The sequence below is a fragment of the Phocoena phocoena genome, chromosome 1 (assembly GCF_963924675.1).
Source record: "Phocoena phocoena chromosome 1, mPhoPho1.1, whole genome shotgun sequence".
Classification (NCBI taxonomy): domain Eukaryota; kingdom Metazoa; phylum Chordata; class Mammalia; order Artiodactyla; family Phocoenidae; genus Phocoena; species Phocoena phocoena.
In genome coordinates, this window is record NC_089219.1 from 36785770 (window position 1) to 36804088 (window position 18319).

Below are 18319 nucleotides of genomic sequence, written 5' to 3' on the forward strand. Positions count from 1 at the left end.
AAGGGACACAGGTTCGAGCCCTAGTCCGGGAAGATCCCACATACCACGGAGCAACTAAGCCTGTGCGCCACAACTACTGAGCCCACGCGCTGCAACTAAGGCCACGCACCTAGAGCCCGTGCTCTACAACAAGAGAAGCCACCGCGATGAGAAGCCCACACACCGCAACGAAGAGTAGCCCCTGATTGCTGCAACTAGAGAAAGCCCATGTGCAGCAACGAAGACCCAACGCAGCCAAAAATTAATTTAATTAATTAATTATTTTTTTAAAAAAAGAAAAGACCCATGCACCCCAGTGTTCATTGCAGCACTATTTACAATAGCCAAGACATAGAAACAACCTAAATGTCCATTGACAGATGAATGGAAGAAGAAGACGTGGTATGTATATAGAGTGCAATACTACTCAGACATAAAAAAGAATGAAATAATGCCATTTGCAGCAACATGGATGAACCTAGAGATTATCAATCCAAGTGAAGCAAGTCAAAAAGATTAAGACAAATACCATATGAGATCACTTATATGTGGAATCTAAAATGTGACACAAATAAACTTATCTACGAAACAGAAACAGACTCACAGACATAGAAAACAGACTTGTGGTGGCCAAGGGGGAGAGGGCGTGGGGGAGGGATGGATTGGGAGTTCGGGATTAGCAGATGCAAACTATTATATATAGAATGGATAAACAATAAGGTCCTACTGTAGAGCACAGGGAACTATATTCAATATCCTGTGATAAACAATAATGGAAAAATATGAAAAAGAATATAGATGTATAACTGAATCACTTTGCTGTACAGTAGAAATTAACAAAATGGTAAATCAACTATACTTCAAATAAAGTAAATTTTTTAAAAAAGTCCCCATCTCTCTGTCTCTGGCCCTGGGAACGGTAGGCATAGACCAGATTTAGGGGTTCAGATGGCCCGGGGACCACCTGCCCAATTGTCTATTGCTAGATTTGAGAAAATACAATTCCCATTCCTCACTTTCTGGCCTCTGGCTGCTGACCCAGGGCAGTGGTTGTTTTCAGGGAAAAGGAATAGGCACCCCTCCAGAACCTGAGATCTGCCCTTCAAAGGTGTGGATGTGGGTAGCGAAAGATGTGGCCTGGCTCATGTCAAAAGCCTTGAATGCCAGGCTCTTTGAACCCAAAACTCAACATAGCAGCCCAGGCCTCCACGCTCCTCCCCACGCCAGGTAAGCCCAGCTGGGAGCGTGCAATTCCTCTCAGGCCCTAAGGGGGGGCAGCACTGGCCTGAGCCTGGGGGCTTTGTCCAAGGGCGTGGCCAGTGCCAGTGCGCGCAAATTCCCGCGCACTTAAGGGGGAGTGTTGCTGACGAGCTCAGGCAAAAGCGAGCGCCGCCCCTGCCTCTGTCCTCCAGGCTGGAACGCTAGTCCATCTAGTTGCCAGGGGGATTCCCCACATGTCCAGGCCCCCTCGGACCTCAGCATAAGCCCCCAAGGATGAGGGAAAAGAGGACCCCCATTAGAGGGACTCTCAATCACCAGGTAGGTAGGGGACCGGGGACGCAGCTGGCTCCTACATCCTGATGGCCAGCAGCATGGTGACTAGCGGTATGGCTGCGTCTTCAAGGCTGGAGCAGGAAGCTGGGCCTCCGGGTGCATGGGTGGGAGGAGGAGCTTCTTGATGACGTAAGGCCCGAGGAAGGGCGTGGCTTTTGGTGACTCGCCTCCAGGAAGGGGGCGGGCTCTTAATGACGAGACGCCAGGGAGGGGGCAGGCGTTCATTGATAAAAACGCTGGGCTCTCTCGGGCGCGAGCGCCGCGTAGCAAATCCAGCCAGCGCCACGCGCTGCCGCGGCCTGGCGGAAGCCAGAATTAGCCGGGCCCGCGCAGCGCCGCACCGCCCTCATGGAGCCCGCGACCGGCTTCCTGTCCCCGCGCCCCTTCCCGCGTGCTGCCGCCCTGCCAGCGCCCCCCGCCGGGCCCGGACCTCCTGGGAGTCCCATGCCGGGACCTGAGCCGGAGGTGCTGGCCGGGCCGCTGGCGCCGGACGCTGGGCGCCTCATCACTGACCCGCGCAGCGGCCGCACCTACTTCAAAGGCCGCCTTTTGGGCAAGGTGAGCTGGGGGGGTGGTGTCAGCGAGGGTAGAGGGGGACCCTGCTGGCCTCTTTGCCCGCGCGGGGCGTGGCAGGGGCGTTTGGCCTCGGCGCGGGAACCTCTGCTGGCCTGCCCTGGCGCTCCCCTGGAGCGCCCTGCCTGATGCCCCCTCCTTATAGGGGGGCTTCGCCCGCTGCTACGAGGCCACTGACACAGAGACCGGCAATGCCTACGCGGTCAAAGTCATCTCGCAGAGCCGCATCACCAAGCCGCATCAGCGCGAGAAGGTGAGCCGGGACCCAGTCCCAGCAAATGACGGGTGGGGTGGGGACAGTGGCGTGGGAGCCGTTTGCGAATGACAACCCCGCGTCCCCATTGCAGATCCTAAACGAGATTGAGCTGCACCGCGGCCTGCAGCACCGCCACATTGTGCGTTTCTCGCACCACTTTGAGGATGCTGACAACATATACATTTTCCTGGAGCTCTGCAGCCGAAAGGTGAGGGATGGTGATGGAGGTGGTGGAGGGAATGGGGACCTTAAGACCCAAAGTTGGAGCCCTGCTTTTCCTCAGCAAGCACGAGTGGAGGGCGGATCCGGGAGGGCAGACGAGGGGCTGAGGCAGTGGCTCTCTGCAGTCCCTGGCCCACATCTGGAAGGCCCGGCACACCCTGTTGGAGCCAGAGGTGCGCTACTACCTTCGGCAGATCCTTTCCGGACTCAAGTACTTGCACCAGCGAGGCATCTTGCACCGAGACCTCAAGCTGGGTGAGACTCCTGGGCCAACAGGATGGGGGGTTGGGGAGGCAGAGAAAAAGGCGTCTGACACATTTCTCTACCCCGGTCCAGGAAATTTTTTCATCACTGAGAACATGGAACTGAAGTTGGGGGATTTTGGGCTGGCAACCAGGTTGGAGCCCCCGGAGCATAGGAACAAGTGAGTGTTTGAGGAGGGGGGTGGCCACAGTCTGTGTGACACAGATGACGTGCGTGACAGACACTAAATATGTATGTGGTAGGCACAATGACTGCCTGATGTGTCTGTGTAATAGATGGGAAAGGATGATGGGCTGTGTGTGTGTGTGTGTGTGAGATGGTGGCAGTGGCAGCCTGGGTGAATGGGAATGATGGAGAGGCTGTGGGTCCTCTGTGTGTTTAGTCCCCGAGACAGATGGGTGTAAGGATTCTTGGAGGTGTATGACTGATCCTGTGTGAATGTGGATGGTGACATAATGTGTGAGATGGACTGAGAGTGTAGGGATGGTGGGACATGACACCCCGTGTGTCACGATAACCTACTGTGGCAACGAAGACTGGGTGTAAAACAGATAGCATGTGTGGTAGTTGAGTGTTTATGGGGGACGTGACAGCTGGTGTTGGTGTGTGTGGCACAGACCATAGGAGGTGACATCCTGTACGGGTGTCTGACAGACGGGAGTGGGGGAAGGAGGAAGGGATCAGTGATGGACCCTCTGTTGACCCTGGAGGAGGGGGCTGGGTTGGGGGTCAGGGCCTCCCCCTGTCCTGCAGAGCAGCTGAGCAGCTGGGCCAGGCGGGTGGGCAGGGACTCAGCTGCCATCCCCAGCATCCATTGTCTCAGAACAAGCAGGAGTTCTCTGGCCTTTGGTGACAGGCAGCTGCTTTGTCTGAACTCACAGTGGGGGCAGGGATGAGGGGCCAGCCAGGCTGCTTCTGAACCTTGTCCTCTGCTCTTCCCTACCCCCTTTCAGGACCATCTGTGGCACCCCCAACTATGTGGCCCCAGAAGTGCTGCAGAGACAGGGCCACGGCCCTGAGGCAGATGTGTGGTCCCTGGGCTGTGTCATGTGAGTCCCAGGGTCATGTGCACACAGGGGGTACCCAGGGAGGCATATGTTCCACTTTACTCCTGACCCCCTTTCTCTGCCCCACAGGTACACACTGCTATGTGGGAGCCCCCCCTTTGAGACAGTTGACCTGAAGGAGACATACCGCTGCATCAAACAGGTTCACTACACGCTGCCTGCCAGCCTCTCACTGCCTGCCCGGCAGCTCCTGGCCACCATCCTTCGAGCCTCACCCCAAGACCGCCCCTCAATTGACCAGATCCTGCGCCACAACTTCTTTACCAAGGTTTGTGGCCCCCCAGACATGTCCAGTCTGCGGATTCCCAGGGGATTGAATGGGAGCAGGTGACAGGACCCCTGCACTGCTCTTCTCTGCTCACACGCCTTCTCTCTTCAGGGCTACACCCCCTACCGGCTCCCTGTCAGCAGCTGTGTGACAGTCCCAGACCTGACACCCCTTAACCCAGCTAGGATTCTGTTTGTCAAAGTTACCAAGAGCCTATTTGGGAGGAAGAAGAGTAAGAGTGAGTCTGGGATGTCAGTGGTTTTGAGGGTACAGAGCGGCAGGGGGCTTGTCAAGTACATGTGAGGGTGTGAGTCTGAGTCCCTGGGGAGAGCATGTGTTACACAGGCACGTGGGTATGCCTAACAGTATCATCCCAGCGGGAAGCAGTAGGGCTGGACAGGGTTCTGAGGATTCTGTCTCGCCCCACCCAGATAAGAACCATCCTGAGGAGCAGGACGAAGTCTCCTGTTTGGTGAACAGCCTCACTCGGATGTCCATTGGCCATCAGGGTGCCAGGCCCGAGGTGAGGTGCTCACGTGGACAGTGTTCCCCTGACTCACCCCCACCCTAGCAGCTGCGGGAAGCCTGGGATAAAAGAGGCTGATGAAACATCTAGCCTCGTGGTGGCCTAATTGGCTGTGTCTCATTGGCCAGGAAGGGCTGACCTGGGGTGCCCCGGGTGCCAGGGCAGGGCCAGGCCATGGACTTTCAAGGATTTGGATTTCGGGGCCTATCTCACTCCCTTTCTCCACCCAACCCTCCAGGCTCCGGCAGCTTCAGGTCCAGCCCCCATCAGCCTGGTAGAGACAGCACTTGAGGACAGTTCACCCCGTGGGACACTGGCGAGCAGTGGAGATGGTGAGCCACCAGGAGGGTGAAGGGTGCTAGAGGTTGCTAGGCCTGAGACCAGGCCCAAAGGGAAGGAGTGGGTGGAGAGTCACTGTCTAGGACCTTGGGGACTATTGCCTAATTCTCAGTGCCCTGTTCCCTTCAGGGTTTGAAGAAGGTCTGACTGTGGCCACAGTGGTGGAGTCAGCCCTCTGTGCTCTGAGAAACTGCCTGGCCTTCATGTCCCCAGGTGAGGCTGGGGTCTGGTGTATGTGAATGGTGGTGGGAGTTCTTTGACTGGGAGGCCAGGAACAGGTCCTCATTCCTTCCTCTTCCATGACAGCTGAACAGAACCCCGCTCCCCTGGCCCAGCCAGAGCCTCTGGTGTGGGTCAGCAAGTGGGTTGACTATTCCAACAAGTTTGGCTTTGGGTATCAACTGTCCAGCTGCCGTGTGGCTGTGCTCTTCAACGATGGCACACACATGGCCCTGTCAGCCAACAGAAAGTAAGTGGTGTCATGGGGTGTCTTGTATCCAGCCCACTGTACTCAGCAGGGCTGTACCTTGGTGTGTGTTCCTGGGCTCCCGGACCTGCAGTCTCTCAGGGGAGGGGCGTGGGTACAGGGCTCCATCTGATATCTGTCTCCATCTCTTCCCCTCCAGGACTGTGCACTACGACCCCACCAGCACCAAGCACTTCTCCTTCTCTGTGGGTGCTGTGCCTCGGGCCCTGCAGCCTCAGCTGAGTGTCCTGAGGTATTTTGCCTCCTACATGGAGCAGCGCCTCATGAAGGTTTGTGGACTGGGGTGGGGCACGTTGAGGACGAACACATCCTGATCCCTTTCTGTTCCCCTTTGGGGGCGGGTGGGCGAGGGGATGGGTGCTGCAGCTAGAAGCTAAACCTCTAAGGGAGACATGAATGGAGAGAGGACTGACTCATGTCAGACAAGTGACCTGCCCCTGCTCCCAGGGTGGAGATCTGCCCAGTGTGGAAGAGGTGGAGGTGCCTGTCCCCCCACTCCTGCTACAGTGGGTCAAGACTGATCAGGCCCTACTCATGCTCTTTAGTGATGGCACCATCCAGGTAAGAGCTCCTCTTGGAGTTGGGGGTAAGGTCTGGGAGGTCCACGGTGCTGGGGAGGAAACGGTCTGGGCCTTAGGCCCTGATCAGTGCCACCCTCCTGCACACAGGTGAACTTCTACGGAGACCACACCAAGCTGATCCTCAGTGGCTGGGAGCCCCTCCTTGTGACTTTTGTGGCCCGCAATCGCAGTGCTTGTACTTACCTTGCTTCCCACCTTCAGCAGCTGGGCTGCTCCCCAGACCTGAGGCAGCGGCTCTGCTATGCTCTGCGCCTGCTCCGGGACCGCTGCCCAGTCTAGGCCCCAACCTGCGGGGCCGGCCACCACCCAAGCCCTCAGGCCTGACGCCTATGCCTGTAAGGCTCTGGCCCTTGCCTTTGTGGCCCTCCCTGTTCCTTTGGTGCCTCACTGGGGGCTCTGGGCCGAATCCCCCAGGGAATCAGGGACCAGCTTTACTGGGGTTGGAGGCAGCCTCCTACCCCTTCTCCAAGAAAAGCCTGAGCCTTAGCCCCTCGCTAGGGGGCGTTATTTATGGACCACTTTTATTTATTGACAGACATTTATTTATTGGGATGTGAGCCCCAGGGAGGGCCTCCTCCTGGTATAATAAACCGTTTTTGCAAAACTCGGGGGAGTCCTCACTCGCAGTAGAGCCTGTGGACCGTGGCCACGGCGAAGAAGGAGGCGTTGGTGACTGCGGCCGTGGCCAGCCTGTCGCGGGCCCAGTCCCAGAGCGTGCGGTTGACCACGCACATGCCCTGTACGGCGCGCGGCCCCAGCAACCATGCTGCACACCAGCTTGTAGTGCGGCGGGCTGAGCTCGCGCAGGCGCAGGCGCATGTGCACCAGCTCACACAGCTCCGGCGCCAGCCGCCCGGCCTCGGCGTGGGAGTAGCACGCTTCACGCAATCCTGCCTCCAACGCCGCTTCCAGGGCCTGCTGTGCACACGCGGCCTCACAGCGCTCCCGTGGTGCCGACTCCGTGTGGTACGAGGGCGCTGCCCTGCGGGCGGCCGCCAGGGGTAAGCCAGAGGAGCTGACCCGCGAGCCTAGAGGGGGCAAGGGGCCCAGGGATGGGCGCCGACCCCGAAGACCTGCGCCTGGCCCGGCCAGCGAGTGCGGCGCGAAAAGGACGAGGCCGGACCTAGCACGGAGCCACGGCGGGAGGCCGGGGCCGTGCCGTCTGGTCGGGTCTCATCGATGCTGGGCAGACGGCCTGGAGGCTGCGCTGGTGATTGTTTCAGCCCATGGTCTTTGGCAGCCTCCTCCTCCTCGTAACCGGAGGGCACAGGCCTGCCAGCCGTGGACCTGCCGGCTGGAAGACCCACGCTTGGACGGGATGGCCCTCACTGGCCGTCTCTGTACACCATCCCGTCTCTTACTTAATGATAAGCGTTTTTAACCCCTAATCCCTTCTTACCTGTTTTTTTTGGGACAGGTGAATCAAATAGTCCGGGGCTGCGTGGATTCCTAGGTGCTTAGAGGGTTAAGGGCTGTTAGGGACACAATAAGGGGAGCGATGCTGCTCAGACTATCATCTTGCTATCCCTGCCCCCTGAGCTCCACTTGCCTTGGGCACTATGGAGATTAGTTAAATGAGCTCGAAGTACACCTCCTTTTCTCCCTTCCACCTGACTTCACCAGCAGAAGGGGGAGATGTATCTGCCCTCTGCCTCAACCTAGACAGTGGCGCCTCCACCCCCTGACCAGAGGGAGGGACAGACAGACCCAACTCCTTCATCCCCCACAGATCCTTCTAGCCCTGTGAGTCTTGAATCCAGACACCCTCCACCCCTACCTGCTCTTACGGTGGCACAAGGATCCCTACAACTGGCTGCGGCTGGGGCCAGGTGACTCAGGATGGTCCTTCCACTCTCCGCTTTTGGCTTCCGGGCCTACCTCCAGAATCACTTCTGGGATGGCTGCCCTCTTCTCCCGAAACTCCTCAGACACCTGAGTCACCTGTAGCCTTTGGCCTCCGAGCTCTCTCCTAACAGCCCTTGTCTGGCTGGCCTGGCTGGCAGGTGGGAGGTTAAGGGCCCCTTGCCTTTGTTGTGGAGTTGCCATGGGTTACTGGGCAAGCACTCCCCTCTTCCCGGTTCCCTCTTTCCTGTCCCGGCTCTGGCTTAACCTGGGAGTGTGCCTACTATGAGCACCTGCCAGGTGACTGAGTCATCAGGGGAGAGGGATCAGCGGGGGCTTAGAGCCCAAGGGCATACAAGTCTGACTGAAGGGGCAGATGTAGAGAGGGGCTCTGGTCAGATTGGTGTCCCCCCACCCCAGAGCTCTTGACCCACTGTCCATTTCACCCCTTGTGAAGACTGGCTCTCCACTTGTCAGCAAGTCTCAGAGGGCCTGGGATATGGGGAAACCCTGAGGCTGTGGGGGAGGCCCCTCAGAAATCCGGACCTGGGCCTACGGGAAGGAGCTCCCCCACTCCCGCCCCCGGCCCTGTCATCTCCCCGTCAGCCTCAACTAGGGCAAAAGTTTTCCGTTCCCTGTGCAGAGCTAGGGTGTGGCTCGGATGACTTCCTCAATTCAGGGCTGGGGGAGGGGGAAGGGAGACCCATCCGAATACAGACCTGATGCAACAGTGATGACTCCACTCCTAAGTGCACCCTGCTGACCTCAATGCTGACCTATCCACACCTCTTGTGTGCCCTACTGCTCAGATTGCCGACCCCCCCCCCCCCCGTTCGGTTGCATTTCAGGGATGCCAGAGACCATGACTCCTCTTTCAGAGGTGACACCTCCTCACCTGACCCCTCTCTGGGAGCAACAGGACTGCCACCTCCCAAACAAGCCAGGTCTGGGCCCTGAAAACGGTCCATAGGGACAAGGACTTTCCCCGCTGAGGGGGGTTCCCCAGGCCTGGCTAGCCCGATCTTGACCCTGTGTGCCTGTTGGGGGGAGGGTGGGAGGGGGCAGGGAGTTTGAACTCTGAACCCAGGACAGGCAGGGGCCAGGGTGCCAAGACCCTCCGACTCTGCTTAGGGCCCCTCTAGGGCTGAAGTTTTCTCTGGGCCTGTGGGAGCTGGGCGGGGCCTCGTCTCTGGCTGGGCTCTAGTTTCCGTGGAAACCCACAGGCTTCCCACCCCAGCGCTGCCTGGGCATGCTCCCAGCTGGGGCCTCATCCACAGCCAGCCTCTCCTCCCGAGTCCAGTCTGCTCTACCTTGGCCTCTCTTGGTCCCCTCCCTGAGTCCCCATCCCCAAGCCAAGCCTCTGGCCTCCTCCACTGGCCTCTGATGCCTTCAGGAACCTGGGCCTCCTGCCTCATTCCTAAACTTTAGCTTCTCAGCAAACAGGCCTCCCAAGCTCTTGCCCCTCCCTCTCGGGCCTTTCTAGCTCCTCACAAGCTTTAGGGCTCAACCAGGCCTCCTGCTCCTTCCACCTACCGCCTCCCACGGACCAGCAGACAACAGGCCTCCTAGGCTGTTCCTCCTGCTCACTCCCCTGCCCTACCCCACCCATGGAGACCCCAGGACTGATTGTGCACGGGGAGGCTGCGCCCTTTTCCACAGCACTCCGAAGCCTCGTCAACAACCCCCTATACAGGTGAGGGGGGGCCCTGTTTGTGGGTTTTCCCTAGCTGGCTCTGCTGGGCCCCTTGACTCTGAGGAAGCGCTGGGTACAGAGGAAGTGGGGAATTAGGACTTGACCCTCCTCCCTGGTGAACTCAGTCTGGGGAAGTCAAATGTAGAGGATAACTACTGGTCGCTTAGTGTCTACGAGAGCCAGAGGTGGGGGCACTGGGGACCGGAGCTCAGAGCAGCTATGTGACCTCAGGGAAAGGCCTTCCTGTTTTGGATCTTAGGCTCCTGGCAGAGAAGAGCCCTCTGCCCCCAGGACCCTGAGAAATGGAATGTAACTTGAGTGCCTCCCTAGGGAGGCAGAGGAGCAGATAACCCTGCTCTGGGAACTGCGGACTCACAAGAGGAACAAAGCTCAAGAGACTGAGCCAGAGTTGCAGACAGGAAGTAGTTCAAGGGTGCTGCCTGGGGCACACTGCCTGCCCAGGACGCTGTGCTGTCTGAAACCAAGGGATAGAGTACGGGGGTCACGCTGGTCAGGAGAACTAGAATGCAGCTTTCTATTCCCCCTGCCTCGGAGCTGGGCCCCTCCCTACGGGTCGGTGACTCCTATAACCCTACTTCTTTGGGCATCGCAGTCTGGTCTGAGCAGTGGGAACCCCCAGGCCTTGGACCTGAGACTGGGAGGCTCCAGGAAGCTCAAGCTTCATCTCTTGCTTCCTACCCGCTATGCTGTTCAGAGGCCCAGAGGCTGGGGCCGGTAGTGATTGTGAAGATGGAAAATGTGGTCCGGCCTCATGATGGTGCCTCACTGACGTGTCTATTTGCAGCCGGTGCACTCTGCACCCCCAACCCTACCCTCTCCTGTCTGGAGGAGGCTGAAAAAGCTGAGTTTGCAGTCTGTGGAGGAGAAGCCAAAAAGAGTTTCCCTTCCCCCAAGACACAGGCTGGGGGCGGGGAGGAGAGGGGTATTGGGATCAACCTTGTATCAGCCCTGGTGCCCCCTCAGTGATCAATTGATCAAACATAGCCACCTCCTAGGGTTTGGGATTCGCATCCCTTTTCAGGGATGAGAAAGCTGAGTTAATGAGTAGGAAGTCTCTTGCCCAGGCACCACAAGGTGGAGCTGGAATTAGAACCACGCCTGTGTGACCCAGACCTTCGGCTGGAGGGACTGTCTCTTTTACAGGACAGATAAGGAAACGGAGTTGGGCAAAGGCAAAGCCTAGAGTTGCACAGAGACTCTGGTCTCCTCTTCCTAGTTCTCTGCCCCTCTCTCCCACAGTGATGTTCGCTTTGTCGTCGGTCAAGAACGGCAGGAGGTGTTTGCCCACCGGTGCTTGTTGGCATGTAGATGCAACTTCTTCCAGCGACTTCTGGGCTCAGAGCCGGGCCCCGGGGTGCCTAGCCCTGTGGTGCTGAGCACCGTGCCAGCTGAGGCCTTCCTGGCAGTGCTGGAGTTTCTGTACACCAACAGTGCCAAGCTGCACCGCCACTCCGTGAGCCCACCGGGCAGGGGTCTGGGTGGGAGGAGGGGTGGCTGAGGGACGGGGGAGACTCCTTTCCACTCCCCCAATCACCCACTCTGCAGGTGCTGGAGGTGCTGACGGCGGCTGTGGAGTATGGGCTGGAGGAACTGCGAGAGGTGGGTTTATGTGGCGCCTCATCTCGTTTCCCCTGCCTCTTATGGGCTCAGTTCCTATCCTGCCTCACACACCGGCTAGCCTGGAGAGCAACGTGCACCGGTACAGACATAAGTATGGGTATCTCTGTGTAGATAGGCACTTATGTGTGCCTGTGTGCAAACGGATATGCGCGTGCCCTGTGTGTGCTGTGGGGGCATGTGGAGTGTTTATGGATGGTGCTGTAGATACCAGGATAAGTTAGCCTTGATCCCTGTTCTTCAAAGAGAGACAGACACAAGAAAACTCTTAACCCAGTGCCATAAGAAGTGTGACAGATAAGGGCAAATGGTGCTGAGACTGTACGGAGAGTCTCTAGTCTCGCCACCAGGGAGAGAGGAGGGGAAGACTTCCTGGAGGAGGAAACATTTGTGTTGGATCGGGTAGAACAGGTAGGAGTTTGTTCAGAGGGGGAGAGGAGAGATGGCATTCTAGTTACAGAGACAGAGGTACAAAAGATGCTGGTGAGACATTTAGTGTGGCTGGACTCAATGTGTGAGAGGAGAGGGAGATATGAGATTGGAGAGCATGCCAAGGGCTGGTTCCTGCAGAACTTTCAAGAATTTGGACTTCTTTTACCCAGAGGGCAGTGGAAATTCATGAGGTTTCAGATAAAGGAGTGAGGATTTGGAAGCTAAGGGGAGAAGGGATTAGGGCTTACCAGTCCAGTAAGGGGGGGTGGGGGTGGGGGTGGTTGCCCGAGAGAGGTGCATGGCTTTGAGAGAAGTGGAATTGTCATGACCCGGTGCTTTTCTGGATGTGGGGGGTGAGAGGGAGATGTTGTGGATGAAATTCAAGTTTCTGGTTAAAAGAGAAGAGTCCAGAGGGGGACACATGGAGAAAGATAAGTGTCCTGAGAGAAAGGGAGAGTGGAATTTTCACATGGCTCTTACCTAGCTTGATTAGTGAGGAATGTTACTAAAAGGTAGGTCGCTGGGCTTGGCTTTGCTAGTTTCTAGTTCCTCCAGGTTTGCCAAGTCTCGGGCCCTGGTGATTCCCTGCCTCCCTTGGCCTGGGAGGTCTGTATGGGCCTGGGACTGCTATAAGCCTGGGTGGCTCACTGCTCCAAGCCTGCTCACTGCTTCTGGACTGGGGCTGGGGTCTTGGAAGAGGGACATTTGGGCACAACCCACATTCGTTTCTGTTCCCAGCTGTGCCTGCAGTTTGTGATGAAGGTGCTAGATGTGGAGCTGGTTTGTGAGGCCCTGCAGGTGGGTGTTGCTGGACAGGCTTGCAGGTGGTCCCCCTGTGGAGGGCCGGGCTACATGGCCCCTCCAGTCTCAACCCGACCTCCCTCATTCTGCTCTCAGATTGCCGTATCCTTTGGCCTGGGACCGCTGCAGGAGCGCTGTGTAGCTTTCATAGAGGCCCACAGCCAGGTACAGCTCCCGACCTTCGTACTCCCAACCCCACACGCCTCATCCTGCTCCCCACTGACCCAATCGCGGACCCACAGGAGACCCTCCGGACCCGTGGTTTCCTGGAGCTGTCGGCACCCGCGTTGCTGCTCCTGCTGCGCAGCGACAAGCTCTGCGTGGATGAGGCCGAGCTGGTCCTGGCAGCCCGGAGCTGGGCGCGCGTAGGCGCGGTGAGGGGGAGCTGAGGGGAGCGCGGGGTGGGGGCGCTGAAGGAGGCTCGGGCCGCAGGAACCCGGAGAGCGGGCGGCTGGGCAGGTGCCCCCGCCCGCCTGGGCTCAACGCTGGCGTCGTCGGCAGGCGGTGCTGGAGCGGCCTGCGGCCGAGGTGGCGGCCCCGGTGGTGCGGGAGCTGAGACTGGCCTTGCTGGCTCCGGCAGAGCTGAGCGCCCTGGAAGAGCAGAACCGGCGGGAGCCGCTCATCCCGGTACGGACGCGGGGAACACGGCTCAGATTCACTCCGCGGCGTGGGGGGAAGGGCGGGGGGGCGCAGCCCAGGATCTGCGGGCTGAGGTAGGTATTGCGTGACTCCGCCATGACTCGCCTCCCCTGCAGGTGGAACAGATCGTAGAGGCGTGGAAATGCCATGCTCTGCGGAGAGGGGATGTGGCCCGGGGCGCCCCGTGCCGCCGCCGGAGGGGTACCCTGCCCCGGGAGCATCATCGCTTTCTGGACCTGCCCTTTAAGTGACCAAATGCCGCGACTTGCGAGGAATTCTGGGCCTCTCCTAAACTACAGCTCCCAACATGCTCCGCGCTCGGAGCGGGTTTCCGCTCCCAGAATGCCCGGCTAGCGGGGCGCAGGAGGGGCGGCAGTCTGACAAGCTCAGGGGCTGTGGGTGAAGTTCCGGGGGAGGGCGGGCCTGAGCGGCGTGTCAGTGGGCTGAGCCTTGGCTTCAAGGTCCTCGCGAAGCCGGGAAGTGGGTTCCTTCGCGCTGTGCTGTGGCGTTACAGCCGGCTCTTGGGCACTCTCGCCCACCCTGTTTACTCTTTTAATTCCCACATATCGTTTCAGCTCAGCCCCTTCTTTAACTCCAAACCTGCCTCCTGACGATCTCTCTCTAAATGTCCCACAGAGACCTCAGACTCAATCCAAAATTGAGCTCGCCCCTCATCTTTCTCCAGTTTTGCCCCCATCGTGTTTCTCATCTCCGTGGGTGCCCAAGCCAGAAGTCTACCGCTCATCCTTGCTTTATTCCTCTTCCTCACATCTGCCTCCCGAGGCTTCTACCTTTTAAGAGGCTGAAAGGTAGCAGAATATGCCATCCCAAAATATGCCTTTTTGGCATAAGGTTATTTTAAGCTGATTATTTTGAGAAAAGGGAGAAGTTTTGAAAACAGAGAAGTTACCCTTTTGTAAGGGAAATTTTTAGAATGGAAATCTCCATTTGTAAGGGTGTCTCCCTCTCTGTACCAGGATGACTAACTCACAGGAGAATCTTCCAGCGAAGTCAGTGAAATCTGCTTAATAAACCTTATCCTTGCTTTTGGTGCTTTTTCCTGATGGCCTTCCTATAACTGGCCTCCCCACAGTTTTCTTTCTATTGTTAGCTGAAGGAGGTATTTAAGCAGGTATTTTAGGCCACTTCAGGGAGCTACTCATTTTCCCCTGGGTATCTCCCATGTATACATGAGATATACATGCTAATAAACTTCTGGGTTTTTTTGTTTTCTCTTGTTAAGATGTCTTATTACAAAGGTCTCAGCCAGGAGCACAGAGAGTAGAGAGAAAATTATTTTTCCTCTCCTACAAGATCTTTCCAGTTGGTTCAGTTCTCTCAGCCCAGTTCAGCCAGTCGTATCTGTGGCAGGAATCACTGCCACAGGCTCTTATTAATCCTCCTGCCTTCACTCCAGCGGCGACCCCCCCCCCCAACCATTTCCCACACTGCTGCCAGACTTGTGTAAGATTGTCAGCCCTACTCTCCTTATTAAGTTCCTCAACATTCCCACTGCCCTCAGGACAAAATATAATCGGTTTCACTTTTAGGGAACTCAAAATTACTAGTGGTTCCAAACATTAGCAACTCTTCTCTCAACTACTGCCTTTGCATAAATTCACTGGTCCTGAAGGCAACGGTCCTCCAGCTCTGGATTTACTTTCTTGGTTATTGAAGACTCCCCATTCATTTGTTACACATTTTTGTCTTCTTGAGGATCTGAATCTCCCTGGAGAAAGATCTCTGGGGCCTGGAGTGTTGCCTTATTCATTTCTACTTCCCCAGTCCCTGTCACATAATCAGTGCTCTGTAAATGTTCAGTGATGACTTTGCTTTCTTATTTAAATGTTATTTTATTCCATTAAGATACTATTGGTGTGGGGCTTCCGTGGTAGCAGCAGTGGTTAAGTATCCACCTGCCAATGCAGGGGACATGGGTTCGAGCCCTGGTCCGGGAAGATCCCACATGCCGCGGAGCAACTAAGCCCATGCGCCACAACTACTGAGCCTGCGCTCTAGAGCCCATGAGCCACAACTACTGAGCCCGCGTGCCACAACTACTGAAGTCCGCGCACCTAGAGCCCGTGCTCTGCAACAAGAGAAGCCAACACAATGGGAAGCCCCCGCACCGCAGCTAAGAGTAGCCCCCGCTCACCGCAGCTAGGGAAAGCCCGTGTGCAGCAACAAAGACCCAACGCAGCCAAAAAAAGAAAAAAAAAAGATACTATCAGTGTGAAATTAGGGACAATTAACTTTTTTTTTTTATTGGCTGTGCCTCTCGCCTTGTGGGATCTTAGTTCCCCAACCAGGGATCGAACCCGTGCCCTCTGCAGTGGAAGTGCGGAGTCTTAACCCTGGACCGTCAGGGAAGTCCCTAATTGGAAAAAAATATTCTTCTTTCTCAGGGATTTTATGTAAAAAATATTGTACATGGATTAAAAATAGTTATTTGCTATTATTTCTCAAGACTGAAAATGTGGTTACCCTCAGTACCACTTTGGATAATGAAAATTGAAGACAAACTAGTCCTAGAGGACTGGTTTAACCTAGAGGACTGGTTAAATTAACTATGGTGTATTCCTACAGTGATATTAAAAAATATCCATGATTGGGACTTCCCTGGTCGTCCAGTGGTTAAGAATCCGCCTTCCAATGCAGGGGATGCGGGTGCCACCCCTGGTTGGGAACTAAGATCCCACATGCCACGGAGCAACTAAGCCTGCACGAGAAGCCCGTGTGCCGCAACGAAGACCCCGTGCGCTGTAACAAAGACCCAGCGCAGCTAAAATTAAAAAACAACAAAAAAAGAAATCCATGATCTTTGGTAAGAAAAGCACAGTGCAGACCAAGTAGAGCATGATTCATTTTGCTGAAAGAAAAGGTAATATTGAGAGGAAAAAGTTTTCCTTGCTCCTCTTCAGGTCCTTGGCTGGATCTGAAGATTAAACTGACAAAAACAATTAACAGGAGAAAAGCATACAATTAAAAAAAATAAATTTATTTATTTATTTTTATTTGGCTGCTTTGGGTCTTTGTTGCTGCGAGCGGGCTTTCTCTAGTTGTGGTGAGCGGGGGCTACTCTTCGTTGCGTTGCTCAAGCTTCTCATTGTGGTGGCTTCTCTTGTTGTGGAGCATGGGCTCTAGACGTGTGAGCTTCAGTAGTTGTGGCACAAGGGCTCACTAGTTGTGGCTCACGGGCTCTAGAGTGCAGCCTCAGTAGTTGTGGTGCACGGGCTTAGCTGCTCCGCGGCATGTGGGATCTTCCCAGGCTAGGGCTCAAACCCATGTCCCCTGCATTGGCAGGAGGATTCTTAACCACTGCACCACCAGGGAAGTCCCTACAAATTTATTTAATGTAAGTTTTTACGTGACATGGGAGCCTTCATAAGGAAATGAAGACCAAAAGAAACAGTTAAGCCTGAGTATTTTTATGCTAGGTTAAAGGGTAGTAATCTGGGGGGGAATTTAGCAAGACTTGCTAATTAGAATTCTTCTCAGAGTCTCCTTGTCCTTGGGGATGATGCTGCTTTCCTCTCGGTATACTAAGGGCAGCTGTCACTTGAGAGTTTTATGACCTGTTTCATGGGGTGTGTGTGTGTGTGTGTGTGTGTCGGGCATTGAGGGAGTGAGGAGGTCAGAATGACTTTCCTGTTTTCTCAAACTCCTTCAGCTTAAAATAATATGCGGAGGTGCCATATTTTAGGGTAGCATGTCCTGAACCCCATCGCTAAGTAGCACAGTGATGAAGAGAATGCTTCTTCTGGAGCCAAGCTGCCTGGGTTTGAATCTCAGCTCCATCATTTTCTGGCTTTGTGATTTGATTGAGGCTATTTAACTTTCTATGCCTCAGTTTCTTTGTTTATAAAATGGAGATAAAAATAGAAGCTATTTAGGTTCTCAGGAAGATTAATTTTGTAAAATGCTTAGGACTGTAGTGGGACAGTACATGTGTTTAGAAAATAAATCTCTTCATTCATTTGTTACACAAATATTCATTGAGTGTTCATGTGCTAGACGTTGATTTAGGGTCATGGGATCTATCAGAGGACAAATCAGGTAAAGTCTCTGCCTCACAGAACCTACATTCTAGGAGGAGAAAGAGCAGACAAGTAAAGAAATGCATGTATGATATTCCGGGGCGGGTTTGCACTCTGAAGAAAAAACATGTTACACATTGACGTGGTGGTGTGATCGGATTTACATTTTAAACAATTACTTGGCCTTTGTGTGGAGGATTGGGACAAAGACGGTCAAGGGAGTGAGGCAAGGGCTGGGAGGCTATTGCCGGAATCCAAGAACTCTTGGAGCAGCTTGCTAGCACTGGAGGAAGTAAGACGTATGCGGTTGTGTGAAGCATATACTTTGAATATGAGAGTCAGTGGGAGCAGCTGATGGCTGTGAATTCAGAGGACACCAGGTAGGAGATGATACTTACTTAAAGCCACAGATCTAGGTAACTTCCCCTACCGTGAGGTAGATCTAAGACCCAGGAACAAGAGAACCACATTTGCTAGCTAGCCCTGTCCTCTCAATAATGCTCTTGCTGTAGAGCACTTTTCACTGAGATTCTGTATTATGTACCCATTTTTTTTTTAGTTCTTGGTTTCACCAAAAACTTAAGCTCCTTAAGAGAAGGAACCGTGTATATTTACACGGAAAACTGGCATCGAGCGAGCATTGAACGGGAACAATCTGACCAAGCTGCCTCCTCTGCTATTTTTAGGAAGGGAACCAATAAGCCTGATTGTAAATGAACACTGTTGCGCTTAATTTGTGTCGCTATATGTCGAGCCAAAAACGTTCAGTGCTTTTTCACGCCTTCCTTTATTTCGTCAACTTCATCACTTACTGCGAAGCCTTGGAGAGAAACCAGAAGAAAAGTAAAAGAGGCACACTTCGCAAAACGAAGTGAATAATTGGAAAGGAACTCCAACCTCCGACACGAACTTTTGTCTAAATACCCCCGGGGTAATTACAGACAAGTTGTTAAAACACAGGATCAAACATTAACTTCTCATTTTTTTAACTCCAATATGTACCCCCACTAAAATACGCAACCTCAAAAAATAAACTCTCAAAACTGTTTCCCTCCATGGAAATCTTCAGTAATAGGCGAAAATTCTATACGAGCTGAAGAAAAACTGCAATATGGTTACTC

At 54.9% G+C, this 18319-nt stretch overlaps 3 protein-coding genes across 5 annotated transcripts; 2 read left to right on the forward strand and 1 right to left on the reverse strand.

Moving 5' to 3' along the window:
- Positions 1-1791: 1791 nt before the first annotated feature.
- On the forward strand, positions 1792-6722 carry PLK3 (polo like kinase 3). The gene is made up of 15 exons (XM_065874303.1): positions 1792-2091; positions 2252-2359; positions 2454-2570; positions 2710-2839; positions 2921-3008; positions 3802-3897; positions 3985-4183; positions 4295-4421; positions 4615-4706; positions 4948-5041; positions 5178-5261; positions 5355-5517; positions 5675-5804; positions 5983-6096; positions 6204-6722. Exons 1-15 carry the CDS (start codon positions 1882-1884, stop codon positions 6393-6395), a joined length of 1944 nt encoding a protein of 647 aa, XP_065730375.1. The 5' UTR covers positions 1792-1881; the 3' UTR covers positions 6396-6722.
- An 11-nt stretch (positions 6723-6733) lies between these two features.
- Positions 6734-7465, reverse strand: DYNLT4 (dynein light chain Tctex-type 4). The gene is given in 4 exon segments (XM_065881598.1): positions 6734-6874; positions 6876-7213; positions 7216-7403; positions 7446-7465. Coding segments are annotated over 4 exon segments (687 nt in total).
- Positions 7466-9261: 1796 nt separating this feature from the next.
- Positions 9262-14397, forward strand: BTBD19 (BTB domain containing 19). Of its 3 annotated transcripts, none has more exons than XM_065889156.1 (8): positions 9262-9651; positions 10912-11125; positions 11218-11271; positions 12460-12519; positions 12619-12687; positions 12765-12896; positions 13024-13149; positions 13278-14397. In XM_065889156.1, exons 1-8 carry the CDS (start codon positions 9566-9568, stop codon positions 13410-13412), a joined length of 876 nt encoding a protein of 291 aa, XP_065745228.1. In that variant the 5' UTR covers positions 9262-9565; the 3' UTR covers positions 13413-14397. The 3 variants fall into 3 exon arrangements, with proteins under 3 accessions (XP_065745228.1, XP_065745222.1, XP_065745236.1); XM_065889150.1 differs by lacking the exon at positions 11218-11271 and adding an exon at positions 11291-11395 and having other exon boundaries at positions 9566-9651; positions 10912-11130; positions 12453-12519; positions 13278-13412; XM_065889164.1 differs by lacking the exons at positions 11218-11271; positions 12460-12519 and having other exon boundaries at positions 9566-9651; positions 13278-13412.
- Positions 14398-18319: the final 3922 nt, after the last annotated feature.